We start from the raw sequence: 13,790 nt of genomic DNA, 5'->3' as shown, positions 1-13,790 counted from the left end.
CTGCCACATCCTAGAAAGGATTTGAAGGTGCTAACATATATACAATGTAAGATGGTTAAAATAAACAACTAACATCAGAATAAAAGGAAAATAAGAGTAGAATAGTAACAAGTTATAAAGACCACATGCTGTGGAGTTGGAATTCTGGCTGTATGACCTTGGGGAAGCTAAATTTTTTCTCTGTGCTTCATTTGCCACATCTGTAGAGATAACAGTACTGCTTATTTCATAGGGTGTTGTGAAGATGAAATGAGGAATACATGGAAAGTGCCTACAACACTATCTGGCACCTTATAAATTGCTCAATGCATGTTAGCTGGGAATAGTTTTAGGAGGCCAGTTGAAAAGTTAGTATGCAAAAGCGGCAAATTAAAGTCTTATACAATGTATAAAATGTGTAAAATTCAGTTCTACATTGCCTATTGCCAAAATAAAAAGAGAAATCTAGCTATTTGAGTGGGAGTAGCTGAATGATGAAGGAAAACTCATGGCAGTTTACTTAAAAGCTCTTCCTTCTTCCATCCTTATATCCTTCCTTCTCTCTCTCTCTCTGTCATTTCTTCCTAAAAAGATTATGACTAGGAACATTGAAGTATTTTAGATTCAAGTGGAATCGATTTATAAACAGCCAGTTCACATTCCTTTTGTACTTATTTTCTGTCTTTATTAGCTAAAATTTACTTTTATGGCTATGGTTTGTGAATTGTCATTTTAATTGTTTATACATCAATGTTTTTCAACAATATGAGTTCCCAGCCAGCATAAGATGAGAACAGTGAGACACAAATATTATAAAAACTGAGAGAAAGTGTACTGTTATTTGCAGTTGGGTATGAATGTCTGTGTGGAAACTCCAAAATATTACCTGAATATCTATTAGAATAATGAGTTTAGTAATCAGTTATAATTAAGTCTTAAACATATATTTACTGCATACCATCAACAACCATTTAACAATATAATGGAACTAAAAAGTTCCATTCTCAAAAACAATAAAAAGTATAAAAACCTTAGGGAAGAATATATAATAACTGTTAAGGACATAAAACTTTCCTAAGGAATATAAAAAGAAGTTAAGTATTAAAAAAGAATAGCTTTACTATGTATCAATAATAACCACTTTAAAAACATAAATAGGATTTATAACGAATGATGTAATAAAAGAATGAGTACAGGGAAAAGTGTTTGTGATATATCAAATTTTTAAGTGTGCGTACACACATACATACATAAATTTACATTTGTAAGGGAAAGGGAGGATAAACAGATTCTGCTCTAATTTTGTAGGAATTACATACACTGCATCCATAGGAATTATGTATACAACCTATAGGACTTCTAATTCTCTGTGTCACTTTCTATAAACTACTCCCTGAAACTTTGATGGCCTATGACAGTGTCACAGTCTGGTGAACTGCCGAACCCCTCCCCAACTGTTTATAGCTGTTTACTTTCCACTGTAGAAAGGACTCAACTCGTGAGACAAGCCAGCTCAGGACCTTTTCCTGGAGTCCTCTCCAGGAAAGAGAGATGAGCTTTTAGATCTGGGAGTGAGAGGAGAGTGTAATTAAACTCAATTGTGATACCTATATGAATTTACTGTAATCATGTTAATCTCTAAACCTGTTCACCTAAAGATTAACTCACTGGTTTGTCTTTGAATGGATTAGGACACAAGCCAAAAAAAGGGGGGAGGATTTTACATAAAACTTTCTTAACCTTTTAAAAATTGTACATAATAATGACTTGTAAATCCTTATTGGAATACTACAATTAAGAAATTCTTCCTTTGTGGGGATTGTCCTCCAACAGAGGGATATGCTCTGTGAGGACCTGGCTCATGCCACTGAGCAGCTGAACATGCTCACAGAGGCCTCAAAAAAACACTCAGGGCTGTTGCAGTCTGCCCAGGAAGAACTGACCAAGAAGGAGGCCCTGATCCAAGAACTTCAGGACAAGGTAAGATGCACAGAGGTGTCACTCAAGATGGGGGACAGAAGGGATCCACAGGCTGGGCGCAGTGGCTCATGCCTGTAATCCTAGCACTCTGGGAGGCTGAGGCAGGAGGATCGTTTGAGCTCAGGAGTTCGAGACCAGCCTGAGCAAGAGTGAGACCCCATCTCTACTAAAAATAGAAAGAAATTATATGGATAACTAAAAGTATATATAGGCCGGGCGCGGTGGCTCACGCCTGTAATCCTAGCACTCTGGGAGGCCGAGGTGGGCGGATCCTTTGAGCTCAGGAGTTCGAGACCAGCCTGAGCAAGAGCGAGACCCCATCTCTACTAAAAATAGAAAGAAATTATATGGACAGCTAAAAATATATATAGAAAAAATTAGCCGGGCATGGTGGTGCATGCCTGTAGTCCCAGCTACTTGGGAGGCTGAGACAGGAGGATCGCTTGAGCTCAGGAGTTTGAGGTTGCTGTGAGCTAGGCTGACGCCACGGCACTCACTCTAGCCTGGGCAACAGAGTGAGACTCTGTCTCAAAAAAAAAAATAAAAAAAAATAAAATAAAATAAAAAAATAAAAGTATATATAGAAAAAATTAGCCAGGCATGGTGGCGCATGCCTGTAGTCCCAGCTACTCGGGAGGCTGAGGCAGGAGGATTGCTTGAGCCCAGGAGTTTGAGGTTGCTGTGAGCTAGGGTGATGCCATGGCACTCTAGCCGGGGCAACAGAGTGAGACTCTGTCTCATTTTATTTAAAAAAAAAAAAAAAAGAAGGGATCCACAGTTAAGGTTGTCGCGACATTCCTGCCTTGGCTAATTTCTCTATGTTACAAAAGGCAGGCTAATGGAGTGTTTAGATAATCTGGATTGTAAACTTGGAATCAGAACAACTTTGGGTCTGTGCACATAGTGAGACTTGCTTGGCTGCCTCCCCACATCCTCTGGGTCTTTGGCATGTGGCAGCACATCCTAACCACTGTGGGGATGTTGTGGCTGACTTTTATCATCTTTTTGGCAGCTGTTGTTTTATATTTCATATTTTTCTCAAATAACTCTTTTATTGTGAAACTTAAAAGAAAATTTTAAAAGGTATAAATTTGTGAGAGAAAAGGAGATGATTGGGTTATAGTAGCAACCAAATTAGACATACACAAAAAGCAGCCCTGAATTCACATTTTATTACTTTAAAAACTGCCATGGAGGCCGGGCGCGGTGGCTCACGCCTGTAATCCTAGCACTCTGGGAGGCCGAGGTGGGCGGATCGTTTGAGCTCAGGAGTTTGAGACCAGCCTGAGCAAGAGCGAGACCCCATCTCTACTAAAAATAGAAAGAAATTATCTGGACAGCTAAAAATATATATAGAAAAAATTAGCCGGGCATAGTGGTGCATGCCTGTAGTCCCAGCTACTCGGGAGGCTGAGGCAGGAGGATCGCTTGAGCCCAGGGGTTTGAGGTTGCTGTGAGCTAGGCTGACGCCACAGCACTCACTCTAGCCTGGGCAACAAGAGTGAGACTCTGTCTCAAAAAAAAAACAAAAAAAAACCTGCCATGGTTTTGTTTTAATCTTAATGCTTTTCAAATTATTAAGCAATGTAAAAAGCGTAATTCTGTATACCACGGGAAGCCTGTCTTTTCTTTTTTTTTTTTTTTTATATAAGTAGCATTCTATGAAATGTCTCTTTTAATGACAAATAATAATTATATATGCTTATACGGTATGGTGTGATATTTTGATATATGTATACATTATGTAATGATTAAATCAAATTAATTAACATATTTTTGCCTCACACACTGTTGTTTTGATGGTGTGAACATTTAAAACCTCTCTTAGCAATTATTAAATATAGTTACCATGTGGTACAATAGATCTCAGAACCTTATGCCTCCTAACTGAAACTTTGTACCCTTTGACCAATATCTCCATTCTTGTTTCCTCCCAACCCCCCACCCAGCCTCTGGTGACCACCATTTTATTCTCTACTTCTATGAATTCAACTTTTTTTAGATTCCACATATAAGTGAGACTGTGTAGTATTGTCTTTCTGTGCCTAGCTTATTTCACTTGAGATAATGTCCTCCAGGTTCAGGTATGGTGTTACAAATAACAGAATTTGCTCCTTTTTTAAGACTGAATAGTATTCTATTGTGTATATATAGCACATTTTTTCCCATTCATCCATTAGATGGACACTTAGGTTGTTTCCATACCTTGGCTCTTGTGAATAATGCTTCAGTGAACAAGGGAGTACAGATATCTCTTCAACACACTGATTTTTTTTTTTTTGGAGACAGAGTCTCACTCTGTTGCCCAGGCTAGAGCGGGTGCCGTGGCATCAGCCTAGCTCACAGCAACCTCAAACTCCTGAGCTCAAGCGATCCTCCTGTCTCAGCCTCCCGAGTAGCTGGGACCACAGGCATGCACCACCATGCCTGGCTAATTTTTTCTATATATATTTTTATCTGTCCATATAATTTCTTTCTATTTTTAGTAGAGATGGGGTCTCGCTTTTGCTCAGGCTGGTCTCGAACTCCTGAGCTCAAACAATCCACCCACCTCGGCCTCCCAGAGTGCTAGGATTACAGGCGTGAGCCACCGCGCCCGGCCAACACACTGATTTTAATTCCTTTGGATATATACCCAGAAGTGGGATTGCTGCATCATATAGTAGTTCTACTTTTAGTTTTTTGAGGAATCTCCATAACCATTTTCCATAATGGCTGTACTAATTTACATTCTCAACAAGGGTTCCCTTTTCTCCACATCCTCACCCACACTTATCTTTCATCTTTTTTATTATAGCCATTCTAATAGGTGAAATGTGATGTCTCATTGTGGTTTAATTTACATTTCTCTGATGATTGGTGATGGGGAAGCTTGTCTTTTTTAATTGGACCATGTGCCCCATATTATTTTCTAACTTGTAATCTTAATTTTCCCAGCTAAACCAAAAGAAGGAGGAAGTAGAACAGAAGAAGAATGAATATAACTTCAAAATGAGACAGCTAGAGCATGTGATGGATTTTGCTGCTGAAGCTCCCCAGGTACTTTTCAGAAAAAGAGCATTTCAGGAGGAATGAACAGTTTGTGAATGATAAAAATTTGGAAATTACTAAGGCCATAGCTTTGTTTTTTTTTAAGAAAAAGATTTGCACAACACCCTCTGTCTGCTTTTTACTTGATAAAGGTAAAATGCCAATCTTTTGTTTGTTTTACTTGGACAAGAATTAGAATAATAAGCTAAATAGCCTGAGTATTTTCTGTGTGCTTGGCATATAGTCATACATTTAAAATGAAACCTTTCTAACATCACTTAACACCAGGTATTTGGATGAGATATGATTTTATTTTAGAGTCCTAAAACACCACCTCATTTTCCAACACATTTGGCAAAACTTCTGGAAACACAAGAACAAGAGATAGAAGATGGAAGAGCCTCTAAGACTTCTTTGCAACACCTTGTAACAATGCTAAATGAAGACAGAGAAGTCAAAAATGCTGAAATCCTCAGAATGAAGGTAATTGGGTAAATTTTTTTCTTTTTTCTTTTTAAGACCCAGGGAACGGCCGGGTGCGGTGGCTCACACCTGTAATCCTAGCACTCTGGGAGGCTGAGGCGGAAGGATCACTCGAGGTCAGGAGTTAAGACCAACCTGAGCAAGAGCGAGACCCCATCTCTACTAAAAAATAGAAAGAAATGATTTGGACAGCTAAAAAACATGTATATAGAAAAAATTAGCCAGGCATGGTGGCGCATGCCTGTAGTCCAACCTACTCGGGAGGCTGAAGCAGGAGGATCGCTTGAGCCCAGGAGTTTGAGGTTGCTGTGAGCTGGGCTGACGCCATGGCACTGTAGCCTGGGCAACAGAGCGAGACTCTGTCTCAAAAAAAAAAAAAAAAAAAAAAAAAAAAAAAAAAGACACAGGGTACTCTTGGGCTCAAGTGATCCTCCTACCTTGGGCTCCCAACTAACTGGGACTACAGGCATGTGCCACCATGTCAAGCTAGTAAATTTAATTTTTAAAACTAAGCAGCATCGTCGTGTAAACTTAATTTTTAAAAATAAGCAGTGTTGGCCGGGCGCGGTGGCTCACGCCTGTAATCCTAGCACTCTGGGAGGCCGAGGTGGGCGGATCATTTGAGCTCAGGAGTTCGAGACCAGCCTGAGCAAGAGCGAGACCCCATCTCTACTAAAAATAGAAAGAAATTATATGGACAGCTAAAAATATATATAGAAAAAATTAGCCGGGCATGGTGGTGCATGCCTGTAGTCCCAGCTACTCGGGAGGCTGAGGCAGGAGGATCGCTTGAGCTCAGGAGTTTGAGGTTGCTGTGAGCTAGGCTGACGCCACGGCACTCACTCTAGCCTGGGCAACAGAGTGAGACTCTGTCTCAAAAAAAAAAAAAAAAAAAAAAAGCAGTGTTGTCATAGTTACTGAGAATACAAAATTCAAAAGGCATAGAACTGAAAGGTAGACAGAGAAAAGTCTTCCTCCTACCCCAGATACCAGTCTACCAAGGTTGCTGTCCCTGGAGGCTCCCAGGGTAGCCGGTTCTTTTAGAGCTTTTCATTGCATACATAACCAAGTCTGTAAGCATTCTTCTCTCCCTGCCCCATTTGGTTTTTACATGCTGATGTCATATCATACAGGCTGCAATGACTATGCTCTCAGCAATGAAGGAGAGAGCCTGTTTCCTCAAACCTCACCTCATAGTGCTGTCTGACTTTTGGGTCTTTATCAATTTAATAGCTAAAGCATGTTATCTCAGTTTTAAATTTATATTTTTCTTATTACGAATAAAATTGAGTATCTTTTGTTTTTCTCTTTCTGTGAACTGTATCCATTACCGATTTTTCTATTATTAGATTTGTAGGCATTCTTTATATATTAGAGAGATTTGTTTTAGTCTATGATAAATTCAAAATATTTTCTTGTTTGCCATTTCCTTAAGCTTCCTGTTAGTGTTTTTACCCAGTTACTTGGGGTTATGGTGTTTGTGAGTGGCAGGGTGTGCATATGGTTTAGGGGTCGGGGTGTGTGGTAGAGTGTCTGGGTAGGTGTTGTGTAGGTGTGTGGGAATTGGGAGGATGTGATGTTCCACAGAAGAGAGCATTTAGCCTGTGAGGTCATTGCTCTGCAGTGAGTTTTTGTCTAGGGATGTAATTGGCTCACGTTATTTATTTTTTATTTTTTATAATTATTTTTTTTTAACATAAGCAGAGAGTTTATTTGGGCCAAGCTGAGGGCTGCAACCTGCTAGCATAGATTCAAGTTGCCCAGAATATGTACTCCATTAGCAGCAGTTACAAGTAGATTTTTAAAGAAAAAATTTGCTCACTTTAATCAAGTGATGTCAAGTATATAAAGAAAGACAGTATCATTCTTAAGTTTTGTTTCTCATGGAGAAGATCATTCCTGACCTCTTTTATTTAGGGCATTTCTCAGTATGCTCTCAAGAATGTGGCTGCTATCCAGATTGGCATGATGTTGATACTTAGAAGAAGTTGGATCAGGTTAAAAGAAATCAGTCAGTAGGCAAGTGAACCCAAAAGAACATTCCTTGCAGCTAAGTATTTGTTTCTTGTGGATGGTTATGCTTATGATTTTCAAGTTATGATCCAGTTAAATTTTGTTTGTCATTTTTGTTTGTTTGTTTGTTTTGAGACAGGGTCTTGCTCTGTCTCCCATGCTGTAGTGCAGTGGCTTCATCATAGGTCACTGCAACCTCAAACTCCTGGGCTCAAGTGATCCTCCTGCCTCAGCTTCCTGAGTAGTTGTGACTACAAGTGTGTGCCATCAGGCCTGGCTAATTTTCATATTTCTGTAAAGGTGGGGTCTCACTATGGTGCTCAGGCTACAATTAAGTATTTTGAGGGATGGGCGGTGGCATCAGTTTTTTGTTTATTTTTTTTACTTAGAATCTATTAAATAGAAACAAATAGTCGAGAATATTTATCAAAGTAGAAACTTTCTGTCATCTTTTCTAATAAAGGAATTTTAGTGAATTATGTGATATTGATAAGAAACTATATTTGAGACACTATGAACATGATCATGAATCACCATTTTAGGCCTCCAAGAGCTTGTCGCACAGTCTGCTTTTTATCCAGCAATATCCAGTGTAGTGTTCTGTGTAGGAGCTTAAGAGAGTAATACCTGTCTTGGTCATGGCCCTGGGGAGCTAAATAAAGCCTACTATAATGTGTTTTGTTTTGTTTTGTTTTGTTTTGTTTTGTTTCAATAGATTCAGGGAGTTCAAGTGTTTTGTGTTATGTGGATGAATTGTATCATGCTGAAGTCAGGGCTTTTAGGGTACCTGTCACCAGAATAGTTAACATTGTACATGATAGGTAATTTTTTATCCCTTAACCCCCTCTCACACTTCTCCCTTCTTAGTTTCCAATGTTATGACACCACTTCATGACCATATATACCCCGTGTTTAGCTTCCACTTATGAGAACATGTAGTATTTGTTTTTCCATTCCTGAGATACTTCACTTAGGATAATGATCTGCAGTTCTATCCAAATTGCTGCAGAAGACATTATTTCATTCCTTTTTGTGGCTGAGTAGTACTCCATGGTGTATTTACACACACACACACACACACATTTTCTTGATCCACTCATTAGTTGATGGGTGCTTAGGTTGATTCCATATCTTTGCAATTCTGAATTGTACTGTGATAAACATTCAGCTGCAGGTATCTTTTTTATAAAATGACTTTTCGTTTGGGTAGATACCCAGTAGTGGGATTGCTAAATCAAATGGTAGGTCTACTTTTAGTTCTTTGAGGAATCTCCTTACCGTTTTCCATAGAGGTTGTACTAGTTTATATTCCCACCAACAGTGTGTAAGCATTCCCTTTTCACTGCATCTGCACCATCTATTGTTTTTGCCTTTTTAATAATATCCATTCTGACAGGGGTGAGGTAGTATCTCACTGTGGTTTTAATTTGCATTTCCCTGATGATTAATGATGTTGAGCATATTTTTATATGTTTGTTGGCCATTTGTCTATCTTCTTTTGAAAAAACTCTGTTCATGTCTTTCATGTACTTTTTGATGGGTTGTTTTTTTCTTGCTGATTTGTTTCAGTTCTTTGTAGATTCTAGATATTAGTACTTTGTTAGATGTATAGTTTACAAATATTTTCTCCCATTCTGTAGGTTGTCTATTTACTCTGTTGATTATTCCTTTGATGTGCAGAAACTTTTTAGTTTAATTAAATCCCATTTATTTATTTTTGTTGTTGCTGTATTTACTTTTGGAGTCTTAGTCATAAATTTTTATAATGTGTTTTTTGAAAAGACATTATTTGATATGTTATCAGGAGCAGTTGTGTGAAATGGAAAACCTACGCCTGGAATCTCAGCAGTTAAGAGAGAAAAACTGGCTCCTGCAAGGTCAGCTGGATGATATGAAAAGGCAAAAGGACAGTAGGTGAGAAAGAGCCACTAGAACCATGGGCTAAATATTGACCTGCCTGGTATAGTTAAATGAATGAGGTTAGAATTGGTTTCACAATGAATAGGATATTTCTCACTAATCCAGGAGATGCTCCATTGGTTGATTTTGAATCTTGTCTGATCTGTTAACCATTGCAGTGCTCTGCAGTCAGTTTTTGCATTGTTGCATTTATTGTAAAGCTACTGAAATGAATTTAAAATGTGTACTTGAGCCAAATGACTTCATTTAAAAAAAAAATTTTTTTTTTTAAGAGTAAATAAAGTCAACAAGACAAGGATTCAAGAATCCCTATAGAAAAGGGGGAAATTTCTTACCAGTTGGCTTTGCATTATAACTCATGGTCCAGGGAAAGCTCCTGTGCAGGACAAGAAGAAATCCTTAGCATTTTCCAGAGGAGCATTCCCTTGGGTTTAGGCATCTCTATGTGTGTGTTTTGGCATCAGCTAAGGCAGTTTTCTAGTTGCATAGCATAGTGTCAGGAGCAACCACATCCAGACTTGGCGTCCTGTCTCTTACACTTAAAAGTCTTGTGATTTTGGACACATTTTTTAACCTCTTAGTTTCCCTGTTTTCTTAGGAATAAAATGAGGAAAATGGTAATTTCCTCACAAGGTGTTTTAAAGATTAAAAATAATATGTATAAAATGCCAGTTACAGTGCTTGGTAGAGGGGTGTTCAATAAAAGTTATTAAGTACACAAAGTAGAATTATGATTCTGCCTATTGTTAACTTTCCAAGTGAGGAATTGGAGATCAGAATAGCAAGTAAAATTTTGTGGAAAGTTGAATTGAATTAAAGAGGGAGTCTCTGGGATAGATGCCCTTATTGAATTCCATTTCCCAGATTAAGGGTGTCTGCTGTCAGTTGCCAGAAAGTGACAGAAGCTTGTCCACTCCTGCAGCTCCCCAGCCCTGTCCTCAAGCATCCTTTAGATGCACTGTTCAAAACCTAAATGAGACAACAGAGATTTGAAGATGGTAATGGTGGTTATGCTAACAGTCTCTTCCTAAATGGTTCTCTTCAAATTTTAGTGAGTATCAGAGATCTGTTTTAGTAGGGCTGGAGTGAAGCCCAGAAATGTACATTTTAACAAGGAACTCCCTCCCCTTCTGGATGATTCAGATGCAGATAATCCACAGTCTGCTCACCTAGTTTCCATATGCCCCGCCCCCATGTCCAGAAAAGCCTTGTATTTAATACATAGTATACAGAAGAAAAATACTGTCTTTTATCAAGAGTTAGTGTGAGCATAGAACATAGAATGTGTTTAGATCATTTGTAAAACCACAATTAGAAATACTTTATTTCAGAGATACGTCGTTAGCTTACTACTTCTGCCCACGGATGCCACCCAGGAAGCATTATTAAAGTATCTCTTCACACTGCTGTCATGTCTAAGTCGGAGTCTCTTAGCCCAGATAGCTGCAGAAGCTCTTCATGGGACAGTTGAGCTTTGAAACAACTGAAGAGAGTCTGAGGAGCCATGTTGAGCAATGGGGAACACTCATGGACTGTGTGGTAATGGGACATGCAAACACCAAGCACTCCAGAGGCTTTGTCACTATGCCACTGTGGAGGAGGTGGAGGCAGCCAGGAATCAAGGCCATACAAGGTGGATGGAAGAGTTGTGAAACCAAAGAGGGCTGTCTAAAGAGAAGATTCTCAAAGACCAGGTGCTCACTTGACTGTGAAAAAGATCTTTTTTGGTGGCATTACAGAAAACACTGAAGAACATCACCTAAGAGATTATTTTGAATAGCATGGGAAAATTGAGGTGACTGAAATCATGACTGACTGAGGCAGTGGCAAGAACAAGAGCTTTACTTTTATAACCTTTGACGACACAACCATGACTCCGTGGATAAGATTGTCATTCAAAAATATCATAAAGTGCATGGCTACATCTGTGAAGTAAGGAAACCCTGTCAAAAAAAGAAACGACTAGTGTTTCATTCAGCCAAAGAGGTTGGGGGTGGTTGTGGAAACTTTGCAGGTGGTTGTAGAAGTGGTTTTGGTGGGAATGACAAATTTGGTCATGGAGGAAACTTCAGTGGTCGTGGTGGCTTTGGTAGCAGCTGTGGTGATGGTGGACATGGTGGCAGTGGGGATGGTTACAATGGATTTGGTAATGATGGAGGCAATTTTGGAGGTGATGGAAGCTACAATGATATTGACAATTATAACAATCAATCTTCAATTTTAGACTCATAAAGGGAAGAAACTTTGGAGGCAGAAGCTCTGGCCCCTATGGTGGTAGCGGCCACTACTTTGCCAAACCAGCCATGAAACCAAGGGGGCTAAGTCATGTGAAAGTTGCCATTGCCAAAACGAAATCATTTGTGTCAAAACTCTAACAAAACGGAACCAGGAGACCACAAAGAAGCATCTCTCACTGCACATGCCTATAACATACCTTATCACAAGAAACTCCTGCAGGTTCCACATGCCCCACTCCTGCATGAACCCTGTAACAGGGCTTATCACAGGAAACTCCTCAGGGCTATAGTATTTCAGAAAAGCTGCTTGCACCCGGACAGTTGCCTAGCAACAGCTGTCTCCACGGATGAACAAATGCCAACTTCTGCAATGAGCTTCTGTGACCAGTGAACTTTATTTTAAAGCTTACATGGAATTCTTCTCTTTGTCTTTAAAAGCTCTTCCCCTTTGCCCCAACCGCCCCCTCCCCCCCAATACACTGATGGCCCACCCTAGCTTGCATGCCATGGAATTGCAATCCCACTGTTATTCCCAAATAAACCCATTTGTTCTGGAGAGGCAGTCCTGAGTTTCTTTTCAGGTTGACAGGTAGTTCCAGCAGCAGTAGCAGTAGCTGTGGCAGTGACAAAAGGTATTAATTACTGCCAAGAAACAAAGCTTAGCAGGAGAGAAGAGCCAGAGAAGTGACAGGGAAGCTACAGATTACAACAGATTTGTGGACTCAGCCAAGCACAGTGGTGGCACCACTTAGCTTCTACAAATAAGACATGTTTTAGACAATATTCATGTGTATGGGCAAAAAACTTGAGGGCTATTTGTAACTAATGGTATAACAGGTTATTTTAGTTTCTGTTCTGTGGAAAGTGTAAAGCATTCCAACAAAGGGTTTTAATGTAGTTTTAGGTTTATTTGTTTGTTTGTTTTTGCACTCATTCTGTTGATTGCTAAATATAATAGTCTGATCGTGATTTTGAATAAAAGTGTCTTTTCTTTAAAAAAAGCTTTATTTTATAGCCTCATGTCCCTTATATGAAGAGCTATAGAATCTTCTTTGTAAAAAAAAAAGGCGGGGGGCAAACTACAGCCCAGGGGCCAAATCCAGCCCATGGCCTATTGTGTAATAAAGTTTTATTGAGACATAGTCATGCCCTTTTATTTAAATATTGCTATGGCTGCTTTTGGAATAGCCAAGTTGAATACCTGTGGCAGAGACCATATGGCTCCCAAAACCTAAAATATTTACTATCTGGTTCTTGACAGAAAAGGTTTATTGATCCCTGGATTAGTACATAGAAAACACATCTTTCCCTAATGATCTGGGGTGTTTCCCTCATTAAGGTCTCATTTCTATTTTTGTCTAGGCTACCAGATCTGTTGAGAGAAAGAGACTTTACTGTAACTTCTGTTTTCCTTCAAGAAATGTTCTTTTACTTCCCAGTGAGAGATTCCTAAAGAAGTGTACAGCGTTCAGACAGGTTCTCTAGGGGTAATGTGTTCCTGGTCCAGGGGCTGCCCACAGAAACTCAACTTATTTGGTCGGCTCACAGAAATGGATGTATCATCCAGAATGTATTTTCCTTGCTTTATATATGGGAGCATTCTTTTTCCATGAGGACATGTCTGGTGCCCAGGGAATCCCTTCCTGGTGTCCATATACATGGGAAGCCAAGGTGGTCATCAGAAAATGCCAGCTGACTATGGAATCCAAGCAAAGGGGGAGTCAGGCTCAGCGGAGGCCAGAGCAGCCCTCCCCGTCCTCAAAGATGCTCCCTCCCAGCTAGTTGCATTTGTACCAGGTTCTGGGGCCCTTTGTCTCGGCCCCCTTTTGCTCACATTTGATCTTCAGGTGTTACCTCTTAACTATGTTTCGGACTTTATTTTACTTTCAACCAAGCCTTGATTATATTTCCCAGCTCTGCTTTTGTTTTTTGTTTTTTTTTTTAATTTTTATTTATTTATTTATTTATTTATTTATTTTTTGAGACAGAGTCTCACTCTGTTGCCCAGGTTAGAGTGCTGTGGCGTCAGCCTAGCTCATAGCAACCTCAAACTCCTGGGCTCAAGCAATCCTCCTGCCCCAGCCTCCCAAGTAGCTAGGACTATAGGCACAGGACACCACAGCCAGCTAATTTTTTCTACTTTTAGTA

At 39.5% G+C, this 13,790-nt stretch overlaps 1 protein-coding gene and 1 pseudogene across 1 annotated transcript in view; both read left to right on the top strand.

The window, feature by feature from the left end:
- Window positions 1–13,790, top strand: part of KIF15 (kinesin family member 15) — a 72,752-nt gene that overhangs the window by 51,905 nt on the left and 7,057 nt on the right. The window contains exons 27-30 of the mRNA XM_069473530.1: window positions 1,813–1,959; window positions 4,897–4,998; window positions 5,308–5,472; window positions 9,290–9,399. Of these exons, the coding sequence (XP_069329631.1) occupies window positions 1,813–1,959; window positions 4,897–4,998; window positions 5,308–5,472; window positions 9,290–9,399 (524 nt within the window). The remainder of the gene's footprint in view (window positions 1–1,812; window positions 1,960–4,896; window positions 4,999–5,307; window positions 5,473–9,289; window positions 9,400–13,790) is intronic.
- On the top strand, window positions 10,379–11,780 carry LOC138387768 (heterogeneous nuclear ribonucleoprotein A1-like; annotated as a pseudogene).

The sequence above is a fragment of the Eulemur rufifrons genome, chromosome 7 (genome assembly GCF_041146395.1).
Source record: "Eulemur rufifrons isolate Redbay chromosome 7, OSU_ERuf_1, whole genome shotgun sequence".
NCBI lineage: Eukaryota > Metazoa > Chordata > Mammalia > Primates > Lemuridae > Eulemur > Eulemur rufifrons.
Note: the sequence above shows the minus strand (reverse complement) of the source record. Positions and strands in the feature narration are given on the sequence as shown.